The sequence below is a fragment of the Pleurodeles waltl genome, chromosome 6 (genome assembly GCF_031143425.1).
Source record: "Pleurodeles waltl isolate 20211129_DDA chromosome 6, aPleWal1.hap1.20221129, whole genome shotgun sequence".
Taxonomy (NCBI): domain Eukaryota; kingdom Metazoa; phylum Chordata; class Amphibia; order Caudata; family Salamandridae; genus Pleurodeles; species Pleurodeles waltl.
Genome location: NC_090445.1, coordinates 236,943,082 through 236,966,915, shown reverse-complemented (window position 1 = coordinate 236,966,915; position 23,834 = coordinate 236,943,082). Strand labels below are relative to the sequence as shown.

The window sequence follows — 23,834 nt, the reverse complement described above, 5'->3', positions numbered from 1 at the left end:
GCATGGAACCTAAAGAATCACAGTCCGAAACTGAACAGTAGGATACACTTGCAGAGCAGAGAAAATCACATTTGGGGTCTCGATATGCTAATGAACTAGCAAAAGAACATGAAAGCAGGAGGAGCATCGTTGACAAGAATGAAAAATGAATAACTCTTCCTTATATTTCAAAAGTAGAAACGAAATAGGACTTACCAAAAGGAGTCATGCACAGAAAAAAGAGCAAGTAGAAAAGTTCAGCGGGATCCAGAAACAGTGCATCATAGAAAACGACAGGACACTGCCCAACAGGAGGACACATTAAAAGAACATATTTAAAAATTGAACAATAGCGAAGAGAAAGTTGGGGGGGGGGAGGGTGGGCCTAAAGGGAACACACTTGAAAGGAACTGCATGTGGATTAACAAAAAGAAAGACAGTAATGCAGAAATGAACCAAATGAGTGGACCAAATGAATACAGATAATACAGAGACACAGGTGAAATTAGGGTACAATTTGAAAAGAAACCAGGATGAAGCCAATTGGTGCATGAGATTCGCCACCCGTATAACAAATAGGGTGAAGTAATTCTACATGTCTTGCCAGCAGTTTTGCATTGTATTTCGTAATTATGGCATTCTTGATTACCACACAGATTTGGCAACCACAACCTCATTCTCTTCTTGGGCCTGCCCTTAGACTTTGGAATTTGATCTCTCTCTCTCTCTATTGGACAATTGAAACTTGAGTCCTTCACTCTCTCACTCTGAATGTCAGTGAAATCTCTTGGTTTCAGTCTAAATTATGCCCTTATTTTTATTCTGCATACTAATATGGCAGAGAAGGCAAATTTATATCTTCACCACCCTAAAAAAAAAAAGATCAGGCATCTTCTCTGACCAGACCAACTGAAAACAGTTGTTCATGTATTTGTTATCCCTAGACTGGGTTATAGTGATGCCAGTGCTTAATTGAGCCGGTGGTTGCCGGTGGCGGGCTCACCGGCACTTAATTTTGGGGGCTGACACTTATTTTTCTGCATCAGGCATTTACTGCGAGCAAAAGATAGATATGGGAAAGACGAAGAAGAGAAAGACGCAAAAGCATCACAAAGAGACAAAGCCGAAAGCTTCAAGAGTGAGCTGAAGGACAGGGAGATGGCTTTAGGATTACGCTGCCTCGGTATTCTGTGCTCACACATTTTATTGCAGCAGTCGAGTGTTTCATAGGAGAGCTTTTAGCACTGACACATTTTTATTTACAAATTAAGCACTGAACTGTAATGCTATCCTTGCCGACTGTCCCAGTCTATAGTCACACTGCTCAAAGCAGTACTCCATTCAACGGCCAGACAAGACACCACCTCAAGCAAATCAGACAAACCCCAATATTGGGGGAGATTTATTGGCTTTCTATCACATAGAGGATCCAATTCAGACCCTGCGACTGGCTTATGAAGTCATTCACCACAACAACGCCCCATACCATCCCCCCAGAAGAACTGATCTCCATCTCTGGTGATCCAAGAGGTCTGAGAAGCAGATGCTCCCTTCAACTCAAGGTTTCTAAATTCAGCACAACTTCATAACTTTTCCCTAGAATAGTCTTTCAAATGTATATCTTCTGTCACATGAGGCTCCATATAACTCGATGCTGGCCGCCCTGCTTAACTTTATAAAACATGTTCAAAACTACTTCTTCTACCGGTCCATAAACTAAAATTTAACCAACTAAACTAAAGTTCTGTTATTTTTGTGGTACTTCTTGTTATGATGTTATAGTTTATCTTTCTGTATTCATCTGGTCATTCTCTGCTCTGAGTCCAAGGTAATTTCTGAAATTGTATCAAAGCACTCTAACTGATGTATATGAATGTCAAATAAAATAAAATAACTCTATGCAATGGGACATTAGAACAACACTGAATCGCTTCTGCTTACTAAATGTTCTAAAGACCTGCTTCAATTGCTAACTGTAAGTGGTTGTGTTTTTGTATTATTAGAAGACTCCTCTTTTGATCTCTTCCTCAGGTTGGTTGTATTCTTTAGTACTTTCAAGTAACGCCCTCCATTACATAACTGTGGACGTGGAATACAAAGTAGCCCCCACAACAGTCATCTCTTAGACTGGCTACTGTAATTGAGTATAAGATGATCTGGCATCCTCAACCATGCTCACGATCCAGTGAGTGTAAAAGTGCGTCAGCTGTATCATTATCAACATAAACCAATCAAACCCGGTGAAAAGCTCAGCTAGGACAGGCACTGCTATAACTGTGTGGTGAATCCTTCAAAGAGTGCCTAAACGATAGAGACTTACATTAGTTCCTGGAAGTCTTTGATTTCAGCAGAAACATAAATATAACACATTTTAATGAAATGACTTGTAAATATAACAAGTTAAAAAAAATGTAGATGCAATCATAAATTCTTTACATTTGGGTGGTCGTATTTATTGATAACCATTAAGGTTGAATTCAAGATACCTGTGTGCTGTCTGCTCCTTAACATTCTATTCATTTAAGTAATGTTTGAATGCACAGTGCCTGGTGGCATTACTTCCATTTGCATGTTGTCACCAAAAAATATATAGGTTTATTTAAAGTCTAAGTTAATTAAACATCATATGTGCTTTAACTCCCTGACGACATCACATGACATCACATCACATGAACTTTGACAGGGTGACACCATGAACATCTCATCACATCTACTTTGGTCCTAATTTAATCACTGGAAGTGGATTAAACAACCTACACAACAGGTGATCTGACCCCAAATTTTCAACTCCCACTGAGGAAGAGGGCTGGTTTACACTAAAGCTTCTGGCCCATTCTTTAGAGTGCATTGAAGCAGCTTCTGTGATAACACTGACTCTAACTCTTAAATAGCTAAATACATTTACAGCTAGTAAATCACTTCATAACCTCTCAAAACTATAACAGCAGCAGGTTTTGGAGTTGCAACCCATAGAGACCCTACAAAGACACCACTGCTGTCAAGTCTTGTTGGAAGAATGTCTGACTATCAGTTCCTTGCTAGTTCCTGCAGGAAGGTGGTGGTTGTAGCACTGGTGTACAATAGCAGAAGCATGGCTATTCAGCCGATAGACTCAGGAGATATCTGATGTGAAATGTAAGAGTCTCAGAGGTTATGATTCTTAGGAAGCTATAAATGTGTCCATGATTATGCTTGGCATCACAGTATTCTATACCAGCTTAATTTGCACAACATTTTGTTAAGTGGCAGTATTTGGTCATCTTGGAACTTGAAGTTACTTTTCTGAGTTTACTTCAGCTTTACACCAGCCTTGACCACATTAGGTCTAAATTTGTTACACTTGTAAAATTTGAGTTAATAAGCACCTAAACACCAGGTCAGATGAAAAATGCACAATATGTTGATAACTGAATAAACACAGGCACAAAGCAATGCCAAATGCTTCACCTCACCATTCTGCTTGTCCCATTGTATGACCTACCAGAGTAGTAGATGCTGCATAATGATTGTCTGTCCCTATGTGGCAGTGGCCATCGTTCGGCTGCACAATTCCTGCCAGTCTTCCATCCAGTGCAATGTGTGTCTTGGCATCCGTGGTGAACACCAGCAGATGCGAAGATTCGTTCCTCCAGCCAATCTTTTGCTGTAGAAGTTAGGAGAATGCAGTTAACAGTGGCATAAATATCATATCAGATACTGGTAATCACAATAAAATGGGGATTCAGAATACAAGTCACCTTATTGTGGAATGGTTGCTCTAATTTCTACTCACTTTGGATGATTGGGAGCTTGTGACTTATAAATGAAAAATTCACACTCTTTACTTAAGTAAAGGGTGGCAATATTTTGAAACAGATTATCAAGCTATATAATTTTTGGGAGGAGAATTCTGTATGTTTCTGGCACCACTTATCAAGGAAAAGGTTTACTACAATTATAAAGATGCAAGTGGTCTCCAAACATGATGTGACTTGAGAGACAGTGTAACCCATGTTTCTTTCCTTGTTTGCCTTTGTGGCTGCCAGATGTCTGGAGGGCTTCAGGAAGGACCACAGATAGACCAAAGATACCTGTAGTGTCTTCCCATTCAAAGACATTGTTGCTTAGCATTTCAGAAGCACTAATTAATTGCATGCCAAAGACTGACTTGCATTTGGTTGATCTCTGTCAATTGTGGCATGGACACTCCAACAACAATGAAATAGAATGCAACTGGAGTGCACACTTTGTGCCTTTACATTGGTCAGTGGAGTTGATGCTGCCAACTACCAAGACATCTGTAGCTTCCTGCAATAGGTTGGGGACAAATACTTCAATTGAGTTACTTTCTTTTGTAATGCATGAGAAACAATCCATCCCCTACCCCTAGTCTCTATCTTAATGTCTGAACTAATAGATTATGCACCACCCTTTGCTCACTCATTAATTAGCATTCTTCATTTTTTAATCTCTTATTTTTTTCATTTACACTTCTTTCTTCATTCATAGTATTTACACCCACAAGCAGATGAAATTAGACAAGATTTAGAGTTCACTAATTCTATCTAAAACAGAGGTCAAGCACTAGTGCTGGTCCAGAGTCATCAATTAAGGATATTGGTATTGCTGATATGGGCCTTTGCTATGTGCATCTGTTTTGTGTCGGACTCTTTGGTTTCAATACTGATGAATTTCTGTAAGTAGAACCTCAATTGAAGCTCTTTTTTCTTCACCTCAAAATCAGGTGCCAGATCTCCACTTTTATGTCTTTAACTCACAAGACTGACATAGTCAATGCAACTCTGTCTACTGGAATAAGCTCATTAATTGTTCCTTTTAGTCAAAAAGAGACTTCAACACAGCGTCTCCTTGCTAGTCTTAATATTACTCAATTTGTTCCATGACAAGATATGTCCCATGATGAGGGTGACATAGGGTGAACTTCTACTTGTCCCACATTTCCACAAACTGGGTGAAAGATGGTGATGCACATCTTTTTCTGTCCATCATGGTAGAATGGGACAACTAGTGTTCCATAAATCTATCCAAACAGTTTTTCCCTTACTTATCCCTCCCATTGTGTGATATATAATGGAAGGATGAATGCCCTTAGGTCACTTCACTTGAAAGATCTGGGTTAGATACTGTAATATTCAAGAGGTTGTTTGGGTATTTTCATTGCAAGGTCAAACTGACAAATTTGTAAACCTGCTCATTACTTCTGAAATTGAGGTCCTCACTGGGGTAGCCAATTACTTAAATTCATCTGTGCCCGCTAATCCTGTTCCTGGTTGTTGCATTTATAATCACAGACAATGTTTTCTTTGTTTGTGGTGTTTTTCCTAATCACTTAATAAAGACATCAGGACTAAAAGAAACACTGTGCAACTGGAGTTTACAACTCAGAAGACAAACAGTCTATCTTTCAGTTAACTGCACTCAAACTAAGTTAACCAAAATGTTACTGGATTTGTATGACTATTGGAAGGGAGTGATGGAGTCTCTAAATATTTTGAACTTGAAGATTAGGCTTGACTTGAACAGGAAATCTCTATTAGCATATAGTAGTATTCTGTGTGCAATTTCAGACATTAACAGTTTATGGGAAAAGCACACCACAGCTGAGACTCTTACATCACAGACGGTCGCCTGCAGGATGGCGTCGAAGCCCCCCTCTGGTCCATCCCGGTTTCGTGATACACTTTGCTTTTGAACTTCCTCATTGAAGCGCTGCACCTGATTGGTAAGTGCCAGGACATGCTTGTAGCCAAATGTCGGTAAGCAGACAGATCCGATCCTACAAGAGAACAATTCAATGATAAGGCAATAAGCCCACAATTGTGCCACAGAGTACAGGCCAAGATAAGTAAAGCATAACACTCTGAAAACCTGATGACATGATGAATATACTGGAGCACACACTGAAACACCCAACGACCACTATGATCCTGTTAGACCGACGTCTGGTATCTCAGTGTGAAAATAACAATGACATCAGAGCACTGCAAAATGAAAAGGAAAAGCTCCAAGGAGATGCCCACATAAGCGTAAACATCCAGTAATTGCTGTGGAGATAAAAGCCTACTACTAGAATATGAAAATACTGTAACCCAAGCAACAATGGAAGCACCCAGGAATAAAAAGCTGATTTAAGCATCATCATCATGGAGAACAAAATGTTTACTGTTATGGTGGAAGGCCAATGAGCAGACTATGGTCAAGGTGGGGACAACTGCCTTGCCTATATACAACTTGCAAAGGCTAGAATAGGGGTGTGCACGAGGACCACTGCTATGCCTAATTTTCAGGAGCAAAAATCAATTGACTGAAGTAGAGCTGAAAATAAATCATTAGTGGCTGAGATTAATGCAATCATTCCATTCATGACTTTAGTGCTTTGCAGATTTCTGCATTTTGACACAGGATACATTGAAATATAATTAATCTAAATCTGAATTATTTCCATATTCTGTGGATACCTGAAAATCTATCATGAGTCTAGTTCGGATAACTCCTGGTTGCAGCATAACTTCAAAGATCCAACTATTGCTATAGTATCAAACAAAGACAGAACAAAGGCCACATTTCCCCAAGTAACACACCTTCTGCATTAAAGACTTACTCAAAGCAAGGGTTTGTGATAGCTTCTGGAGGAGAGATGTACATATACGGAGACATTGGCTTGTCTACAAAGGCCCCAAAGCCGATGAGCAGGTTGCTGGTCACAGTCCTCATCTTCTCTGTCAAGTTGGTTCCCAGAGTCTGTATCTTCAGCAAGTCGTCCTTCATGGAATGCGACAGGTCCATCAGGTAGTAGATGTCCACAGGATAATCCTCCACTTGACGCACTTGAACAGAAAAGACTCTGGAATCATCTGAAAGGGAAGCAATGTAGTTCTGGTCATTTCTCAAAGGCAGATGCCAAGTTCTCAATGATGACATTGATTCAAATTACCAAAGTGGGCTGACTCCTCAAATAAATGGGCGATCACAAACTGCCTAAATATGTAACCCTGCCACAGTGTCAAATATATGTATGAATGTTAATATGGACGTGGCAGTCCCCTGTGCTTTGCAGATATATTTTTTACAATATATGTTTACTAGGGTCAAATCAATAAACCATATTGACCTGCATAAAGAGCTGCTCTTCTAATAAATGCCAAAAATTCTGGGTAACACTGAATGCTAAATCACTTGCCTACTCCTCAACGGCGAGTGAAAAATTTAACACATGAGTATTCTTTTGACTGCATTCAATGAACATCAGTGAAACTGAGTTTTACATTCAATTAATGGAATGATAACAAATCTGATTGAAGTGTGAAAATGGTGCTCAGAACCATCTTAAGACCAAACTCTAAAGAGGGGTCGGTACCACTCTCAATGGGTTTGAAAAGTATTTGGATGTCATAGAGAATGTTATAGATCTTAAGACTGTTGGAGTGAAGCAATTGGAACCCATGCACTTTAAAACACAGTAGGACCTTTTCATAGGTACAACATAACATGATGGATGTCATTAGAATGAAAGTGCTATCAAAATAACGGGAGAAGCTAATTAACATACTTAATGCTCAGTTAAGTAGGCGTACACATGGCAGCCGGAAGCAACATGAAATTCAAGGACTTATTCTGGATGGGCTTCTAATTTACACACAGGGTTGGGAATACTGAGAGTTAGTGGAGAAACACAAATTAAACTCCATTCTTTACAAGTCATCATTGCACAGTTATGCATTTATATTCAATATTATACTTATTGTGTGTTTTGATCATATTAATGTGTGTGAAGCATTTAAATGCATTGATAAAATGTAATCAGTGTAGAACCCAGAGATTTATACGTGTGCACTGATGTTCGTTTGAAAATGCTTACATGCCTTCATTATTCACGTTTTACACTTATAATCCAAGTTATATGTGCATATAAGATGTGTTCTTTTATTCACATTTAGCATTTATTTTGAACGTTACATGTGTGCATGTGTAACCATATATTCAAAATGCACATTAAATGCTTAGTTAAAGTTAGCCTGACCCCAGGCCTCATTTTTTAAATGTATGTTGCTTGGTCAGCATGTTCCTTCTTTGCAGGAGCATTCTCATGATTTTCATTAGCTAGAGAAAGAAGTATTGTATGTAACAGATGACTAAAAGTGAGGCTTGAGAAGGGTAACGTTGGCAAGGAGAGTGGAGACCTAACAAGCAGATGAAGCCTTCTATTCATTGTGTACCAGGAACAAGAGATGTTCAAGGTTGCAGTAACTGTCTAAGATTTAGTGGGATGAGAAATCTGGGTGATGTTGCAAATGCACATCACGAGTAATTAATTGATTAGTTCCTGGTGGTGGGGGGAAATATATGAATGTGCGGAAGCTTCTGTTGTTTGAAATTATGTTTACACAGCAGTGATGAGATTTCCTTAGATATTGAGGGGGTACAGACCTCTCTGCTTCCTTTATTCTAAAAATGTTGAAGCTTTATGCCTAACACTTATTCCTTTTTCCTGAAGACACCTTCCTGAATTTCCTGAAACCCCCTTTTCCAAAATCATCCTAATTCCTTAGAGTCCTGATTAGATGATCTTAAAATGTCCTTATGTTTAGCAGAGAGAACAGGAGTTTCTTTAGGGTACATCTAGTTCTTATTCTCAGATTCTGTATTGCAGTGGCTGTTACTATTCTGTATCCTATTCTGCTAAATCTGAATTTACTGAGATATTTCAGCTTGCCAGCTGTATTGGTCTAACTTTTGAATAGATTTCTGACATGCGTATTTACTGGATTGATCAATAACCTGATCACATTGGCTTCACAAGTCTGAAATGTATTATTGATGCCAACTCTCTTTCAATGCTTCATGTCAACTTATAAAGGTCCATACGCCCAAGGGGGAAAAATCTTTTCGACTTTACTAAGAGATTGCAGTTTACGTCACTGTGCCATCTCACTAGCGAGAGAGAAGGCAAGAGGGTAAGAATGAAAGCATGAGAGAAAGAGAGAGAGTTGGGAAAGAGGTGAGAGAGAAGTGAGAGGAAGGTTCTGTGTGAATAAACCATAATATTGATATCCTGTGCACGAAGTGGATTGCTCCATAACTGAAACTAATATTGGAAGTCAAATTGAAGTGAACTCTTAATAATGGGAATGTATGATGCAGCATCTATCTGAAAATGGACATGGCAGGCAACAGAAGGGCTGGGCTCTAAGTGGTGATCTTGTAGATTCTGAATCACCTGAATTATAGATTTGGTGTATGACATCTGGTGCTGTGGTGTATATGTAGAAAGGGATAGTGCTTCTCTGTTTGCCTGAGGCTGCAGATGCATAGCCTGCACATTCAGTATTACGTGAGGTTAGGTCTGCTCTGTGGGGTCTGAACATGCAAGCTTTGTGAAACCTCACATATAGTTCTGCTATCTGACACCAAATGCCTATAAGTGATGTGTGATTCAAGGTATATATCTGTTATCTTAGTGTAACACCTATAAAATCTGTGTAATATAAGCGACCAGTTTACTCTGCAAGGACTGAACTCTTATGGCTGTGTTGCATTAATACTTTTGCTGTGTGATATTTGAGCTTCCAGACTGTGTCTTTGGAGGGATAGCCCTGCTGTCTAAAGCCAAGCCCTGCAGTTCTGTTTAAAGCGATGGCTCCCTCTGCTGTCTAGGTAAGAGAGAGCTGCAAGGCCTGTGTCTAGAGATGGCTCTGCTCTAAAGGCACAAGGTTTTAGGTTAGGTACCATTTGATCAATCGCTGTTCTTCCCAGGCCTCTATCTGCTAATCCTGTCTAGATAGACAGATAGCTCTGCTGTCTACTGCCTAAGCCTATACATTTGGTGTCACCTTAGTGATAGCTCTGCTGTCTAAAGGTGCCACCTGTGAATTCTTAAAGCCAAATCTAGTACACTTCTGTCACTTTAGGATTGCTCTGGTTTGCTAGACATGACCATGTACTGTGTATGGAACCACAGATGTAGAGCTGTTGTCTGAGAACTAATACCTTAAGGTCTTTGTGACCTCAGAGAGGTCCCTGTGGTGTGGTCCTAGCATAGTCTGTGTCTCCAGAGGGGTTGCTCTGCTGTTTAACGCCAGCACCTGTGGAACAACTGTTCTGCTGGGTGGCACAAGTCAGTAAGGGCAGGTGTGGTTCTGAAGACAGCATCCTTCAATATACAAGGCAGATTATATCTTGGGCTTTTCCTCTTATTTAATGCACACTGTTCCCTTTTCACTTTCTCTTCAACCACTTGTGTGGCTCAATCAGTCCTTAGAGCTCTCTGGGTCCAACGAGCACATATATGATCCTAACTTCTAGCACCCAAAAACGGCAACACGCTCACCACACACACAATCCCAGCAGTGGCTTCCCTTGTGCAAAAGTGTCAGAGTATGTGCTGACCTGTACAGGACTGGGCTCATATCCTGGTCTGTTTTCCAAACTGGTTACAGGGGTTACGTTCTTGACATCATCACAGTATATTACTTAGTGCTTCTAAATGTTTAACGGGGTCCAAAAACCCTACATGAAAGTAACACACACTATTCCAATAATGACTCAAGAATGGTTGCCTTATGCTTACAGTTACAATTACATACACTACCACATCTATCCATAAATAGCTGGTTTAACAATTGAGTCCATGACTCATTCTGGGAGTGAAAAACACACATTTACCCTGCCCATGGTACTAGCTCACTCACTCTCACAGTAATGAGGTATCTTTGCAGATCCTTGTTGGACAGACGTGTTCCCCTGCCCAAGTGCCCAACTGCTTGTGTATCTGGTATCATGAATTATTTTTTACACAAGAGTCATGATAATGTAGAGTGATCAGAGAGGCCTAGCTTATCCCTAACTATGTGAGGTCCTGGATGTGTCCTGTGATTCTAAGGGTGTAGGGAAATGCCTCTTTTTTTGACTGATGCTTCTGGTCGTTCAACTCTGAGAGTGCACTGAAGCCTGCTAACTGGACATTAGTGCCAGTTCCCTGATCCTAAAGTGTATGTTGAATTGGCTATACCCAATCGGAAACCTGTAAGACCCTACTAAATGGTACCCAGGGCATGCAAGTTAGAGGGGTACCCCAGGGCTTGCAGCACTGATTGTGATACCCAGGAGGTCCGCCACATAAAAAAAAGTCTCCCAGTCCGCAACTGCAGACTGGTAGAGCAGATGTGCACTGGTAGCCCAACTTTGTTATTGGAAGGAAAGGCAATGCCACCACTTCCCCTGGGCATGTGTGTAAGTTACCCCTCTGGCAGGCCTACAGAGCGCTATATTCACAGTGCCACATATGACACAGCCAGAACATGTACTTTACATGTACATGTATTTTACATGTCCTGACAATAAAACATGCCAAATTACCAGTTTTACTGTGGAAAGACATGGTCGCCCAATTGGGGAGTACAGGGTTACATGATGACCCTTCAGCTGTGCTAACTCCTGAATGGGGCAACCAAAGAGGGCACTGCAAGGTATCAACTTGTTACATTAAACCTGACTTGTATCTCAAATCAAAAGTTTATGTAACTTGTTGCAGTGTGCAGCTTTAGCAAAACTGACACTTTGTTGCCTTTAAAATTCTTATGCCTTCCTGAACACACATGGAGTCTGCTCCACGAAACAGCTTTCTGACCTCCTGGAGAGATGTGCTAATGACTCTCAGGAAGGAGAACAATGAGAGATTGTAGGCCAGGGAGGTGTTGCCTCCTTCCTACAAGAAACCACCAGGGTATTAGCCGCAAAATGCAGGCTTCTAAGGCTTTGCAGGCTTTAAAAGGTAGATGTGTAGTACCTGGGGTGATGGCTGCCCATTTTGAGGTAGACAGGCAGGCACGGGAGGCAGAGTAAGGAATACAGTTGCCAAACTGGTGTCTCCAGTGGCGGGTAGCCCTGAGGTAACCACACCCCATAGGTGGGCTAGTGCGGTCTGTAAGGCAGCAGAGGGGTCTTGCCATCTTGGGAGTGGGGAGAGAAGTGCATCCTAGGATAGTCAGATACCACAAAAGTGGTCACCAGGTGGGAAAGAACTCGGCAGCCCATTGGCTATGAAACACATCCTGCCCTGAGATCACTTTCTGAGCATAAATGGGGCACCCCTGGCACTCAGATCTTATCCGACTTGGAGGAGGACCAAAGAAGGATTGCCCTGTTGCACTGACAGACCAGCAAAGACAGGCTGAACTGACAAGGACTGCACGTGCTGCACCTGGTGGCTAGCAAAGAGCGGGACTGTCTCTCTAGAGCCCAGTCAAGCCAAGAGAACTCAGCTGACTGGCCTCCTGTTTGCAGCACAGGGACACAACAGCCGAAGAAGCCTGTTGGGGCAAGTTGGTAGCCCAAAGTCATCAAGCCATTACCACTGCTGCTGTGCAGCAGCAAGGACCAAGACCCGGTGCACAGATTTGCACCTGAATTCGTTGAACCACAGAGTGCTGTCGGAGAGTTGCTGGGACCTTCAGAAGGAAAGTTATTGACACAGGAAGGATTGGCCTGTGACGGCGACTGATAGTTTAGTGGAGACTAGACTTCGGCCAGAATGGAGAGGGCTTTGTGGGACGTCGCCTCTGCAACAAGGACCCTCTCACCATCTTCATAGACTGAGGAATCCCTGCATGAAGATCCCCATTGACTGCATCAATTGCACAGCATCATTGGAGCATTTTCAGCATCCTTCATCCATTGCTTCAGAACCAATCCATAGGAGTCCATTGCAAAGCGGATAAAGTGCCTGGAATTGCTGAAGGACTGGTACTTCTGTGAAGCTGGTAGCCCCAAGTGCTTCTAACTTGCCACAATGACCTTCACCTAAATCTTCTCTTAATACATCTCTAAGTGTCCATTTTGCTGACTTTAACAAGGCTTGTTCGTGGGTGAGTAAAACTGCACTGATTTATTATTGCTTGCAAAATCTATATCCCCAGGACCCTCTGGTGGGCCTTTTTCATTCTAGTGTATAAAATCTTATACAAATACAGTCTATTTTAATGAATTAGTGTTGGATTTCTTGAGTGTTGTGTCAACATTTTCAATTGTCTTGGTTTTGGTGCTGTTTAGAAGCTTAACACTTGTTGCTCTGTGCAAGCCTTGCTGCTCAGTGCCACAGCTAACCAGGGTTGAGCTGAGGGTTTTACAGACAAAACTTCCTGGAACTAAAAGAGTAGGTTAGTGTATTACACTGTGAGATTGCAAAACCACACCATATAATACAACGCATTTCGTCACAGAGGGTCTCACCAAGCATGCCCTCATACTAGACAGAGAACTACTGTCCCTGTCCTAGGTAGAGTATGTAAAGCGTGGTGGTAGCACACCAAATTTCTGAGACTAATAATGTGAACAGACCTTTTTATCTGTGTTTCTGAGAGTGTGGCCTACAAGACCCTCCTGTGTAAAGTTCCCATATTATGTGTATGCCCAGAGATTTGAGCTGGCATCCAGTATGTATGTTGAGTGTGTGTGCATGTGTAGCGTGAGTGAGCGTGAAATGTCATGGGCCCCTGGAGACTTCCAGGAGGAGAAGCCCAACAGCTCCCAGGTGCTGTCAGACATCCAAAGGCTATTAAGACCGAGCTAAGAGTGACCTGTGCTGCAGAGGGACCACCTCCTCCTTCAAACGCACTTCCTGGTGGGAACTGCTTTATTCAAGTGCTTGTTTGGCCCAAATTTGCAAAATTTGGCTGCACCTCCTGTGCAATGTAATTGGCCTGGTTGGTTCAGCAACTGCCTGTTTGGCCTGAAAACGGCTGAGTCTCCCTCCATGTGATAACATTGGGCTCCCCTGAGGCTACATCTGCATAAATGACAGACCAGCCCAATCAGAATCGCTTCAGCACAGGCCACATCTATGCTCCACATGCTTGAGCCGCTGCATCATAAAAAAAGAGCAGGGCAGATGCATACTATGAGGCAGGCCCTGAGGCTGTCAACACTCACTGTGGGCCCATAGCAGGAAGAACTACAATATATGCTCCCAGTGGAGCATTATAATCTGCTGCATATACATCAGTATCTCGGGAGTAAGAAATTTGAAGCAAAGTTAACTGTGTGTGCATTTGGCTTGTGGGGGACACTAGAGACTTGACCTGTGCCTGGGACATACCTTTTCCAGTACAACTTGGTGGAACCAGCAAATAGGGAATTATCAGGGGTGGGTTGCGCACAGAGGGGGCTTGGCAGGTGTAGCACAACAAGGGGACCTCATAAACAGGTTCACTGATTTTTATCTTAAGTTGAATTGTGAAGTATTTAAAATTGTTATGTGAATAAAAAGACTTTCTTTTGCTAAAAATATAAGCAGTGCTTTGGACTTTGAAATTATTTTTCTGTTGGTTGATTGTTGAATTCTGAGATAGCACACCCTCACACTACATCCCAGAGAAGTATGTAACTTCTCTCCACTGTTACCCTGAAAGTCGAAAGTGGAAGGAGTTGTACTAGATTCAGGTTGCAGAGCCATAATAAGACATACTTCAGGACACCAGTTACAGACAACTTCAGTAACCATGGTTGAGGCCCAATAGCCCCTGTCTGCCCCATGCCTTATGAAGTGGGTCTGACCATCTCGCTCATATCCTCCCTACCCTAATCCAGAAGTGTCCTTCACCTGCTCTGGGTGGCAGTCAGTCTTCAGGGAAGTGGCACAGAAACTGTGAGTCAGTGCAAAGTAATTTCCCTAGGTTTTCTGAGGTTGCACCTAATGTTAAATTGTGCTTTGAGTTCTATACTGGAACACTCCCACATGTTTCTCTGAGGTTGGTAGTCATATCTGTAGTGAACTGCAGCATTTCGCCCACTTAATGCCCACAACGAAGTCATAGGATCCAGGTTCCTCTGTCTCCGCTCTCTGCTGCCTGAAGAATGGCTTGGACCAGGACTCATCTGGTTAATCTACTTACTGGTGTCTTGGACCAGAACTTGTGCCACACAATTCGTCCTTGCCAACCACATTCCAAGATTAACCCCATTCAGTTTCAGTGAACACTCAAAAAATATTTTCTTTCACTTACTTCCTCAACACGCGCACTTTGTACAGACTACTCTGCTCCTCTCCAAAGTGATTTTTTGCTGCACAGATGGAATCATTCAGCAGGCAGTCAACCAAACCAGTCTTGGCTCATGCATATCAGCTTAACCCATCCTTCCAGTGCTTAATTTGTAAAAAAAAGACGAAGGGAGAGCCTCGCGTCATGCATGCACCATGCAACGTGGTACATGCATGATGCACACCTTTAAGTCAGATTTTTGAAGCCACACAAAGCCACTTTGGGTGGCTTTTGAATGGCTCAAAAAATCTGGAGTAAAGCAATGCAGCACAAATCACTGTGTTGCATTACTCTGCGCAATTAGATGTTACATGGTTTTTGATGCATTCCCAGATTTACCAAACCTGGTAAGCCTGGTAATGTGCCAAAAAGATATGCCTCCCCCAGGCAAGGCTTAACAAGGAGAAATGTATTTATTTCTCCTTGTTACTTCCTCTTTCTATTTGTGCTGCGTTCTGCAACACACATTACTGCCCTTTCCCAGTGATGCAGTGCAGCTAGGTGACTGACTGCCCTGTGCCACTTTGCCATAAATATGGCCCTAAGTTCCAGGACCCTCGACAAGAAGCCACTGCAGACGTACCACTTAATGCCACTACCAGTGCTTCCAATGGCAGTACCAACACAACTGCTAACACATCACACTCCTACAGAGGTGAGAATTTAGACTATTCCAGGCCCTCAAAGCAATAAGAATGGCTTGAGCAAGCAGATATTAGCAATTTTTAATACATACTGAATTCATAAACAACTGTTGCTGTTTTCATCTCTAAACTAAATAGATAGCTCCACCATGTGGCAGATGGATATATCTGCCAGTGTTGACAATTAAGTGCCGATGCCAAGCACCAGAAACCACTGACTCAAATTAAGCACTGCATACTTCCTTACACACAGAGATACCCCACTTTCCAAACTTACTGATTTAAAAGGTAGGCTACAGCTTTTTCAGAAAAACCTTATTCTACAGCCTTATTGGAATCATCCTTCTGCTTTTGATGAAGTGTCAGAAAGAAAATACCATCAGCACTTTAGAAGCAACAAAGCGCCTTGAAACACTTACCTTTCTGCAGCTCCTGGAGTTACCGACTGAGAACACTGCACTGTACGAATATGTTTGCTCATGAGAAGAGTGAGGGTAAGGCTGGCCAAAGATCTTTCATTTAAGCTATGTCATTACATTCTCAAAAGGTCTTCAGGATCCAGAGGTATGAGATGCAAAGGTTAGCCTCTCCCCAGTATCTCTATTAGTGGTTGATCACATGTTGCTGAAACATGAACCTGGCATCTGTTAATTAGCACAGGAAAGTCAGTGCTACATTTATCTTTGATTTTTTTGTAAGCCCTTTATTTTTATTGGAAATGTTGGCTAGATCATCTCCAAGGGGGTAGCTTGGTCAGTAAGACTGAGGGGGTGTGAGCTTCAGATTTTCCAACAATCAGACTGGCATGTAATGTTTAAACACATGCAAGGTGCATGGAAGGGGCCTAAAGGGCAGTGGAAAGCAAGATGAATGTGGATTGGTAGGGGTACTGAGGGAAAACACAACATTTTGTAAAATTACCAATATTTTTGACGAATTTAAAAACTGAGAGGAAGAGAGTGTGTATGCCTTTTTTATCTGAATGTATAAAAAAAGCCTGATGAAAATTAATTTATTGGTGGGGGGGTGGCACCCCACGCCCCTCCACCTGAAGCTATGCCCCTGATCACCTCGCCTCTTATTTAAGGCAGTCATTTCGATTGGATGCCGGGACACTCGACTTCCAGCCGCTGCTCTGACGAAGCAACTGCTAGGAGGTTAGATTAAAAAAAAAAGCCAAAGAAGAAGCCCAAATTTTATGCAACAGGTGAATTACCAAAATCTTTATGAGGGTTGTCAAAAAAGAAACCACTTAACAAAAACACTTGGCAGCACTGGTCCTGAGTGTGCACAAAGCAGAAGGCTGCTTCCTACCTTTGGGCACTCGGTGCTGGGCTTGTTAAACCTAGCATAGCGGTGCAGCCACAAACAGGAAGGAAATAAACAAACTTTTCACATTTCCGGTCGGTAGACTATGCTGATAAACGACCATTCTACACACATTAAGCAAAGCGGGGACGCACATGGTAAACACAGCAGAACCGCTACTACCAGTCCATGTATGATGGCACAGAATAAAACAACTGCATAGTGAAGCCAAACATTTACTGAATATATATCTATAGAGGGCGGGAATGAGAATGACTATGGGGAAGTAAAAGCAACTTTATGAAAATAAATTAGAAAAGGATCAATACATAAATAAATTAAAACAGCAAATAGAAAATGCACAAGAGGGAGAATATCAGAAAGGAAAGAACAAGACAATGGAAGAAAATGTCATAGGGCCATATGCTAAAGGTCAGAACGGGGGAGACATTTCTCAAGATAGGGAAAAGGGAAAATACCATAAAACTTATGTTTCTCTTGCAAAGAAATGAGACTGTCACGTATAAATCACTGAGTACATGTTGTCCTATACATGTCTAATGGCACTTCTTACTAATAATAACTAACAAGAATGACTTTTTATTAATATTTTTATTAGTAATAATGACGTTTTTAAATATTGTCACGTACGTCTTATAGTTATTTTAATAATAACTGTTGATGATGGGTGTTAATAGCGTCAAATGTAATGGTACCAACCTCACATCAATGGTAGACTTTGAAATAGTAAGACTTATATTGTGATGTAAAATGAACTCTCCCCACCCTCTCTCACCTGGCCTGAGGTGCAACTCAATTCTCTGGGGGCTCATTTGGGTGATAACAGAGGTGCGCCCTCCAGTTCCTTTGTCGCTAAGGGGCGTGTTCTTGACAATTTTGAGGCTGCTGACCGGGAATTCGATATTTTCCTTCGAGCAGCCATTTTCCAGCAGCGCCTGGAAGACATCACAACGGGACGCACCTTTCTCCAGACTCTGCAAAGGAAGCGGAAGTGGGAGGAAAGTATGACATTCATGGAATAATCGCAGAGGTGTCGGGGATTTGCGGTGTTTCGCACAGGAAAACAGCATAAGGTGCGAGTGAATTACTGTGGAGAAAATTTGTGAACTAGATAAGAGAATAAATACATCTGATATTATAAAACATAGTTGGTTTAAATTGAGAAACAAACTTTGAGAAACTTTTCTGCTTGTAGAGTATAACGAAACATAAATATCTGCCTTTAGGTTTCTCCGTAGTCCATTTCGACTTTAATCTTTTAAAAGAAAGCCTCTCTGACAGGACAGCGTCATTGCATTCACCTTCGCCTCTTCACGGTTCCCTTTATGATCTCAATATCCTGCCATACCGACAAAGCACCTCAGCTGACACTCCATGGTGCTGCTCTGTGACAAGGAGTAGAAGGCCACCGGCATATAGAAACATTGTCACCATCACACCATCACAAGTTAGCCCTGAAATGTTCTTATTCTGGTGCTGAAGGTCAAAGGTTCCACAGGAATATTAACTGAAAAAGGCAAATGCAGCCTCTCTTGCCAGCGGAAGCTGTTTTGTCTCCCAGCACAGAACCCTATCACATTCCTAAATCGGACACCAAAGGAATACTTACACAAACACTTCATCCTAATAAGACTAGTTGACTTGATCAAAGCCTTGTTTGCAATACTCCTACCTGATGTCAAGAGCAGATACATAGTTATATTTAAAACAATTATGTCTACAAACTCTGTAACATTATGATTACCATACCTCCACTTAATGAACCCAATTTGAATAAGAACAAGTACAAGTTATTAATCATGGAATGGGAAATACCTTATGGACTGGAAATTTCTGGGTCCTTTCTCCACGTCATGTTCTAAGTGGCGGGAGTGCAGTTGGTCAGGGAATGGGAGCTGGAGGGATGGAAGGTAACAGCAGGGAGGTGCACGGCTGGGGGAAGTGTTATCTTCTCCCCAGTGGCGAGGAGGACTAGACCAGGGCTAGGCTGTGCCTCTTCCTTCAGCTGTTACCCATAGTCACCCGTGGTGTGGCTTACACCCGGAAAATCTGGGTCTGGTGATTCCAGATCATGGTTTACTGGATCTGAAACACCAGGCCTGGCGCTGTCTCACTTTACAAGAGATTGCCAAATAATTGTGAAGTTAACATAGAACCAGAAAACCCATGGGCATAGCTACAGAGCACAGAACAGAGCAGGGGTCTCCAACCTTTTCTATCACATGAACTATTTATGTACAGTGAAGGTCAGGTTGTTAGTGTTGTAATACTGACTATATCTTACATTAGTGGCTACCATAATCAAGATTACCAGCAGTAATCACCCCATTGCATCTTGCATGGTTGCCAGCGGTAATGTAAACAAGCATTGGCAATGCCAATGGGTCTCGCCTACAGGGCATCTGTTGGCTTTGTCAATGTTTTGTAACAGTGTTGCAGTGCATTGCGGAAGCTGTGAAACATGGCTGAAAGTAAAGAAGATATGATGCAGTCGACACTTGCCACGTCAACACGCTTTTATTATTTTTACTTTCAGCCATGTTGCAGATGCCACACTGCTATGCAACATGGTTAATTATATTGACAAAGCCAATAGATCTTGTATAGTTGAGACCTATTTAATTTGCTAATGCAGGTCTACCTTCACTTCTCCCAGTCTTTTGAGGTGCGTGAGAACAGGGATAGTGTTGCAGAAGCGGAAGGCACAACGTTGCAGTCGTGCACAGCACAAGGAAAATTGTCATAGCTGGTCAGAGTACAAGGCAAAAGGCCACAGAAGGACAAATTATGAGGGAAAGTGACTACTGGGTTGCCCCGTACAGAGGAAATAGTCACAGTGGTATGCAACATCACGAAACAAGGAAAAAACTTTATAGAGGAAGCAGCAGGCAGCAGGCAGCGGGAATGGTAGGTAGGAAGAACCAGTACCTCAATCACATCGGGGGCAGCTAACAAGCACTGATTAAGTTGAATCAATCTGTATTTGGTCCGTGCTCCACACCGAGCATCGGAAATGACGTTTCAGCTGCACTATTCACTTAGGGATGCTGCAAAGAAGAATGACTCTGAAGTGCACACATGGTAAGCAATGAGTGGGCTCCAAGCACTTTTTGTAAAGAATAGTGTCTCGCAAGTGTGACACATGCACTGTCACAGGCTCGACCCTAAAATGGCTTTATCAATGTGGAATGTGCTTATAGGTTTCATAGGTAACAGCCATAGCTGCAATGCCCCTGGCACCAAGGTAATACTGTTAGTAATAAGTGTCCTTTCCCCAAGGCCACATGATTTATCACTCAAATATTAGCCCTAAATATAATTTAGAAATGTAATTTTTTTTTTCAAAACATTAGCTCATGAGTTTTGAAAATACACACATTTTCCTCTCAAATATAACCTTGTACATTTTGGCATGCATATACATTTTCAACAAGTAAAAGCTTCCAGCTTAGCAGCTGGGCTACACATAAGAAATACTTACAAGTAGCTGGAGAGCTACTAGTAGCTTACTGGCTTCTCATTGGAGAAGCCTGGAATAGAGGGATCTGGTTAACCAGACAGAAAGCACCCATGGAAAAGTGAGACACCATTGGTGAGTTACAATAAAGATGAAAAGAAACTGTGGGTGCCTGTAGCTTGAGCGTTCTGCACTTTCTTTTTACCTTTGTGGTTCTTGCAAGGGAATCCTGTGCTATGCTTGCAAACGAGAGGGTTTGATGCAATATGCCCCTGGTACCTGATGATGCCGCTTCTCTTTACCATGGGCAAGGTTGAAACCAGAGGGGCAGCCTAGATGACTTAGATAGGGATAGCATTGCCTCTGACGTAGTGGAGGTTGCTTACTGTGGCCGAGCAGGTTGAGTCACCCACCAGGGTAGCTCTCTCAATGGAATGCATATCTACCCAAGGTCCCAGTCTGCGAGATGTTAAGATCCAGGGTAGTCCTCAAGGAGAAGAACTGTGAACAAGTATATAGCACCTAAAAACTAGCCATACTATGTGGTGCTTACAGATTACTAGAGAACTTTCTTTAACACACCCTAAGGCAGGGATCTTTTGTAGGGAGGAGATTAAAAAGAAAAGCATGTCTCACTTGGTGACTGGCTATCACCACTGACCATCATACCGGTGAACCAAGGGCTTCTAGAGTTCTACAGTCAGGAGCCCAACAAACTCCAGGTGATCCTTCCAGAGGACAAGGTGTACTCCTGAGCTGCTCTTCCATGTCTAGACACTGACTATGACAGTCACTGCCATTCTGAACCTTGATTGATAAGTGAGCTTTATTCCTCAAGCAGATGTGTTTTGCTGCCACCATTAATAAAAATAAAAAATCAATTGGAATCATGTTCATTGTAATCCCATTCAAGGCATAGAAGTCATATAGCTTTTGCTGCAGATGCTACTGAATTTCTCTACAATCATGGCGATGACCCTATGATTGTACCACTGGGGTGGAAATATCAACTTAGTACAAGTGGCCCTATAATTACTACCAATCTTATTTTCACTTTTGGCTCATGTCCTTGGCCCAAACTGATATTTGCCACTGATATTAGTTTGTCCAACTTAGGCTAAAAATGTTTACTGGCTATGAGTGCTTTCGTACAATTCCTATGTATAAAACACCATCCCGTGCACTGAGCTATCTGCTCCGTTTCACCAAAACTTTGCAACTAATTTATATTCTACAATTTAGAATATAACATCAATCTTTGCTTTTTTTACTGGTGTTCCTTGTTGATGCATTTAGTATTTATTACCTTGTTGGGCTGTTGCATAGTTAAGGGCCTCATTCCGACTTTGGCGGGCGGCGGAGGCCGCCCGCCAAAGTACCGCCGTCAGAATACCGCTGCGCGGTCAAAAGACCGCCGCAGTAATTCTGAGTTTCCCGCTGGGCTGGCGGGCGACCGCCAGAAGGCCGCCCGCCAGCCCAGCGGGAAACCCCCTTCCATGAGGATGCCGGCTCCGAATGGAGCCGGCGGAGTGGAAGGGGTGCGACGGGTGCAGTTGCACCCGTCGCGATTTTCAGTGTCTGCTTGGCAGACACTGAAAATCTTGGTGGGGCCCTGTTAGGGGGCCCCTGCAGTGCCCATGCCAGTGGCATGGGCACTGCAGGGGCCCCCAGGGGCCCCGCGACACCCATTACCGCCAGCCAGGTTCTGGCGGTCAAAGCCGGGGGTCGGAATCCCCATGGCGGCGCTGCCTGCAGCGCCGCCATGGAGGATTCCCCAGGGCAGCGGGAAACCGGCGGGACACCGCCGGTTTTCCGTTTCTGACCGCGGCGGTACTGCCGCGGTCAGAATGCCCATGGATGCACCGCCAGCCTGTTGGCGGTGCATCCGCGGTCGTTGGCCTGGCGGTAGTCTACCGCCAGGGTCAGAATGACCCCCTAAGTCTTTGTTTCAACAAGTGTCCACTTGATTTTTATTATTTGATAAACACAGGTTCCACTTAACAAATGGGTTTCTTGTCTATGACACAACAACCCATGGTCATTGAGACACTTTTGATGCTTGTTTGGCCAGTCTGGTTCCCCGCTTCATAATTGCACGTTAGACAGCTCAGAACTAGAACAGGTCCTGGCAAACAGACTGCATCAGGTTTTGTGGATTGGTTTTAGCAGAAATCTCCCTCCCTCTGCAATGTGTAGTCATACTTAGTGGAGGTGTTGGTGCCTCAAGAAATAGTTTGATAGAGTTGCATAACACCAGGCCCTGGCTATGACTGATGCAGACCTGCTAACTCACATGGCACCACAGAATGTCATACAATATCGGTTCCCTGGTGAGAAGCCGATATCACACGGTAGCAGATAATGTGGCTTGGAAACACACGCAGAGCAAGTCTTCAACTTCCATTTTCTGGAGGCTGAGCACAGCTGATGTCCATCAAAGCTTTGCCATCCCCCCAGCACATTAACTGCAGCCTTTAAAGCCTCGTTTGGGTGTTTTTTTTTTTTATAGGTTGATATGGTTTATATGGATCATGGACAGTGATCTCTACAAGCCTCCGCCCCCTATCAAGGACCACACCCATCTGAGGCACCTTCGGAGGCAGCTGGGTTCAAGGTCCTGCCCTCTCCCCAGGCTCCACCCCCTCCTGGCCACTTCCTCTCAGAAGATAGGATATTGTTGCTGGCTGGCAGGTCTGCTGACGGTCATAAGAGGAAATTATCTGAGCACTAGGATTGTAGACATTAATTAGGGTGTAGTATGAGCACAAATAAGGGAAGGCTGACTCTAACTAACAACCAAGTCAAAGCACCAAAGTCGATAGCAATTTGCCTGCTTACATTAGATTACAGTCTAATTATGTGTCTTTTATTGGTATTATTTAACAGCATAGCGTAAAACGAAGACTCTGAATGCCGTGTATCCAGTCTTGGGCCAGCGTTCAACCAACCACTGCCATTATTTCAATCGATTTAACTAAAGCTCATCGGTTCTACAACTCTCACAATGCACAGATTTGTTATATGAAGGCCTAGAGTGATCTTCACCTACAAACCCAGTTAAAAAATCTGGTATACACCAAAAGAGCCAAGAGCTGGAAGACTAAGGGCCTGATTACGACCTTGGCGGATACTCCATCACAAACGTGACGGATATCCCATCCGATGTATTACAAGTTCCTTTATATCCTGTCGAACTTGTAAAACGGCAGGTGGGATATCCATCACATGGAACTTGGAAAACGGCGGGTGGGATATCTGTCACGTTTGTGACGGAGTATCCCATCCGCCAAGGTCATAATCAGACCCTGAGTCCATGTAAAGAAAGTGCAAAGAGCTCAAGCTCACTACAAAGTTCTTGTGATTACAAATCCATGACACACCCACATAACA

General features: G+C 42.8%; 1 protein-coding gene across 1 annotated transcript in view; it reads right to left on the bottom strand.

Moving 5' to 3' along the window:
• Positions 1-23,834, bottom strand: part of ITGB3 (integrin subunit beta 3) — a 303,301-nt gene that overhangs the window by 177,423 nt on the left and 102,044 nt on the right. Inside the window, exons 3-6 of the mRNA XM_069237983.1 lie at positions 17,763-17,961; positions 6,581-6,833; positions 5,593-5,755; positions 3,461-3,622 (exon numbers count right to left, since the gene is read on the bottom strand). Coding sequence (XP_069094084.1) covers positions 3,461-3,622; positions 5,593-5,755; positions 6,581-6,833; positions 17,763-17,961 — 777 coding nt within the window. The remainder of the gene's footprint in view (positions 1-3,460; positions 3,623-5,592; positions 5,756-6,580; positions 6,834-17,762; positions 17,962-23,834) is intronic.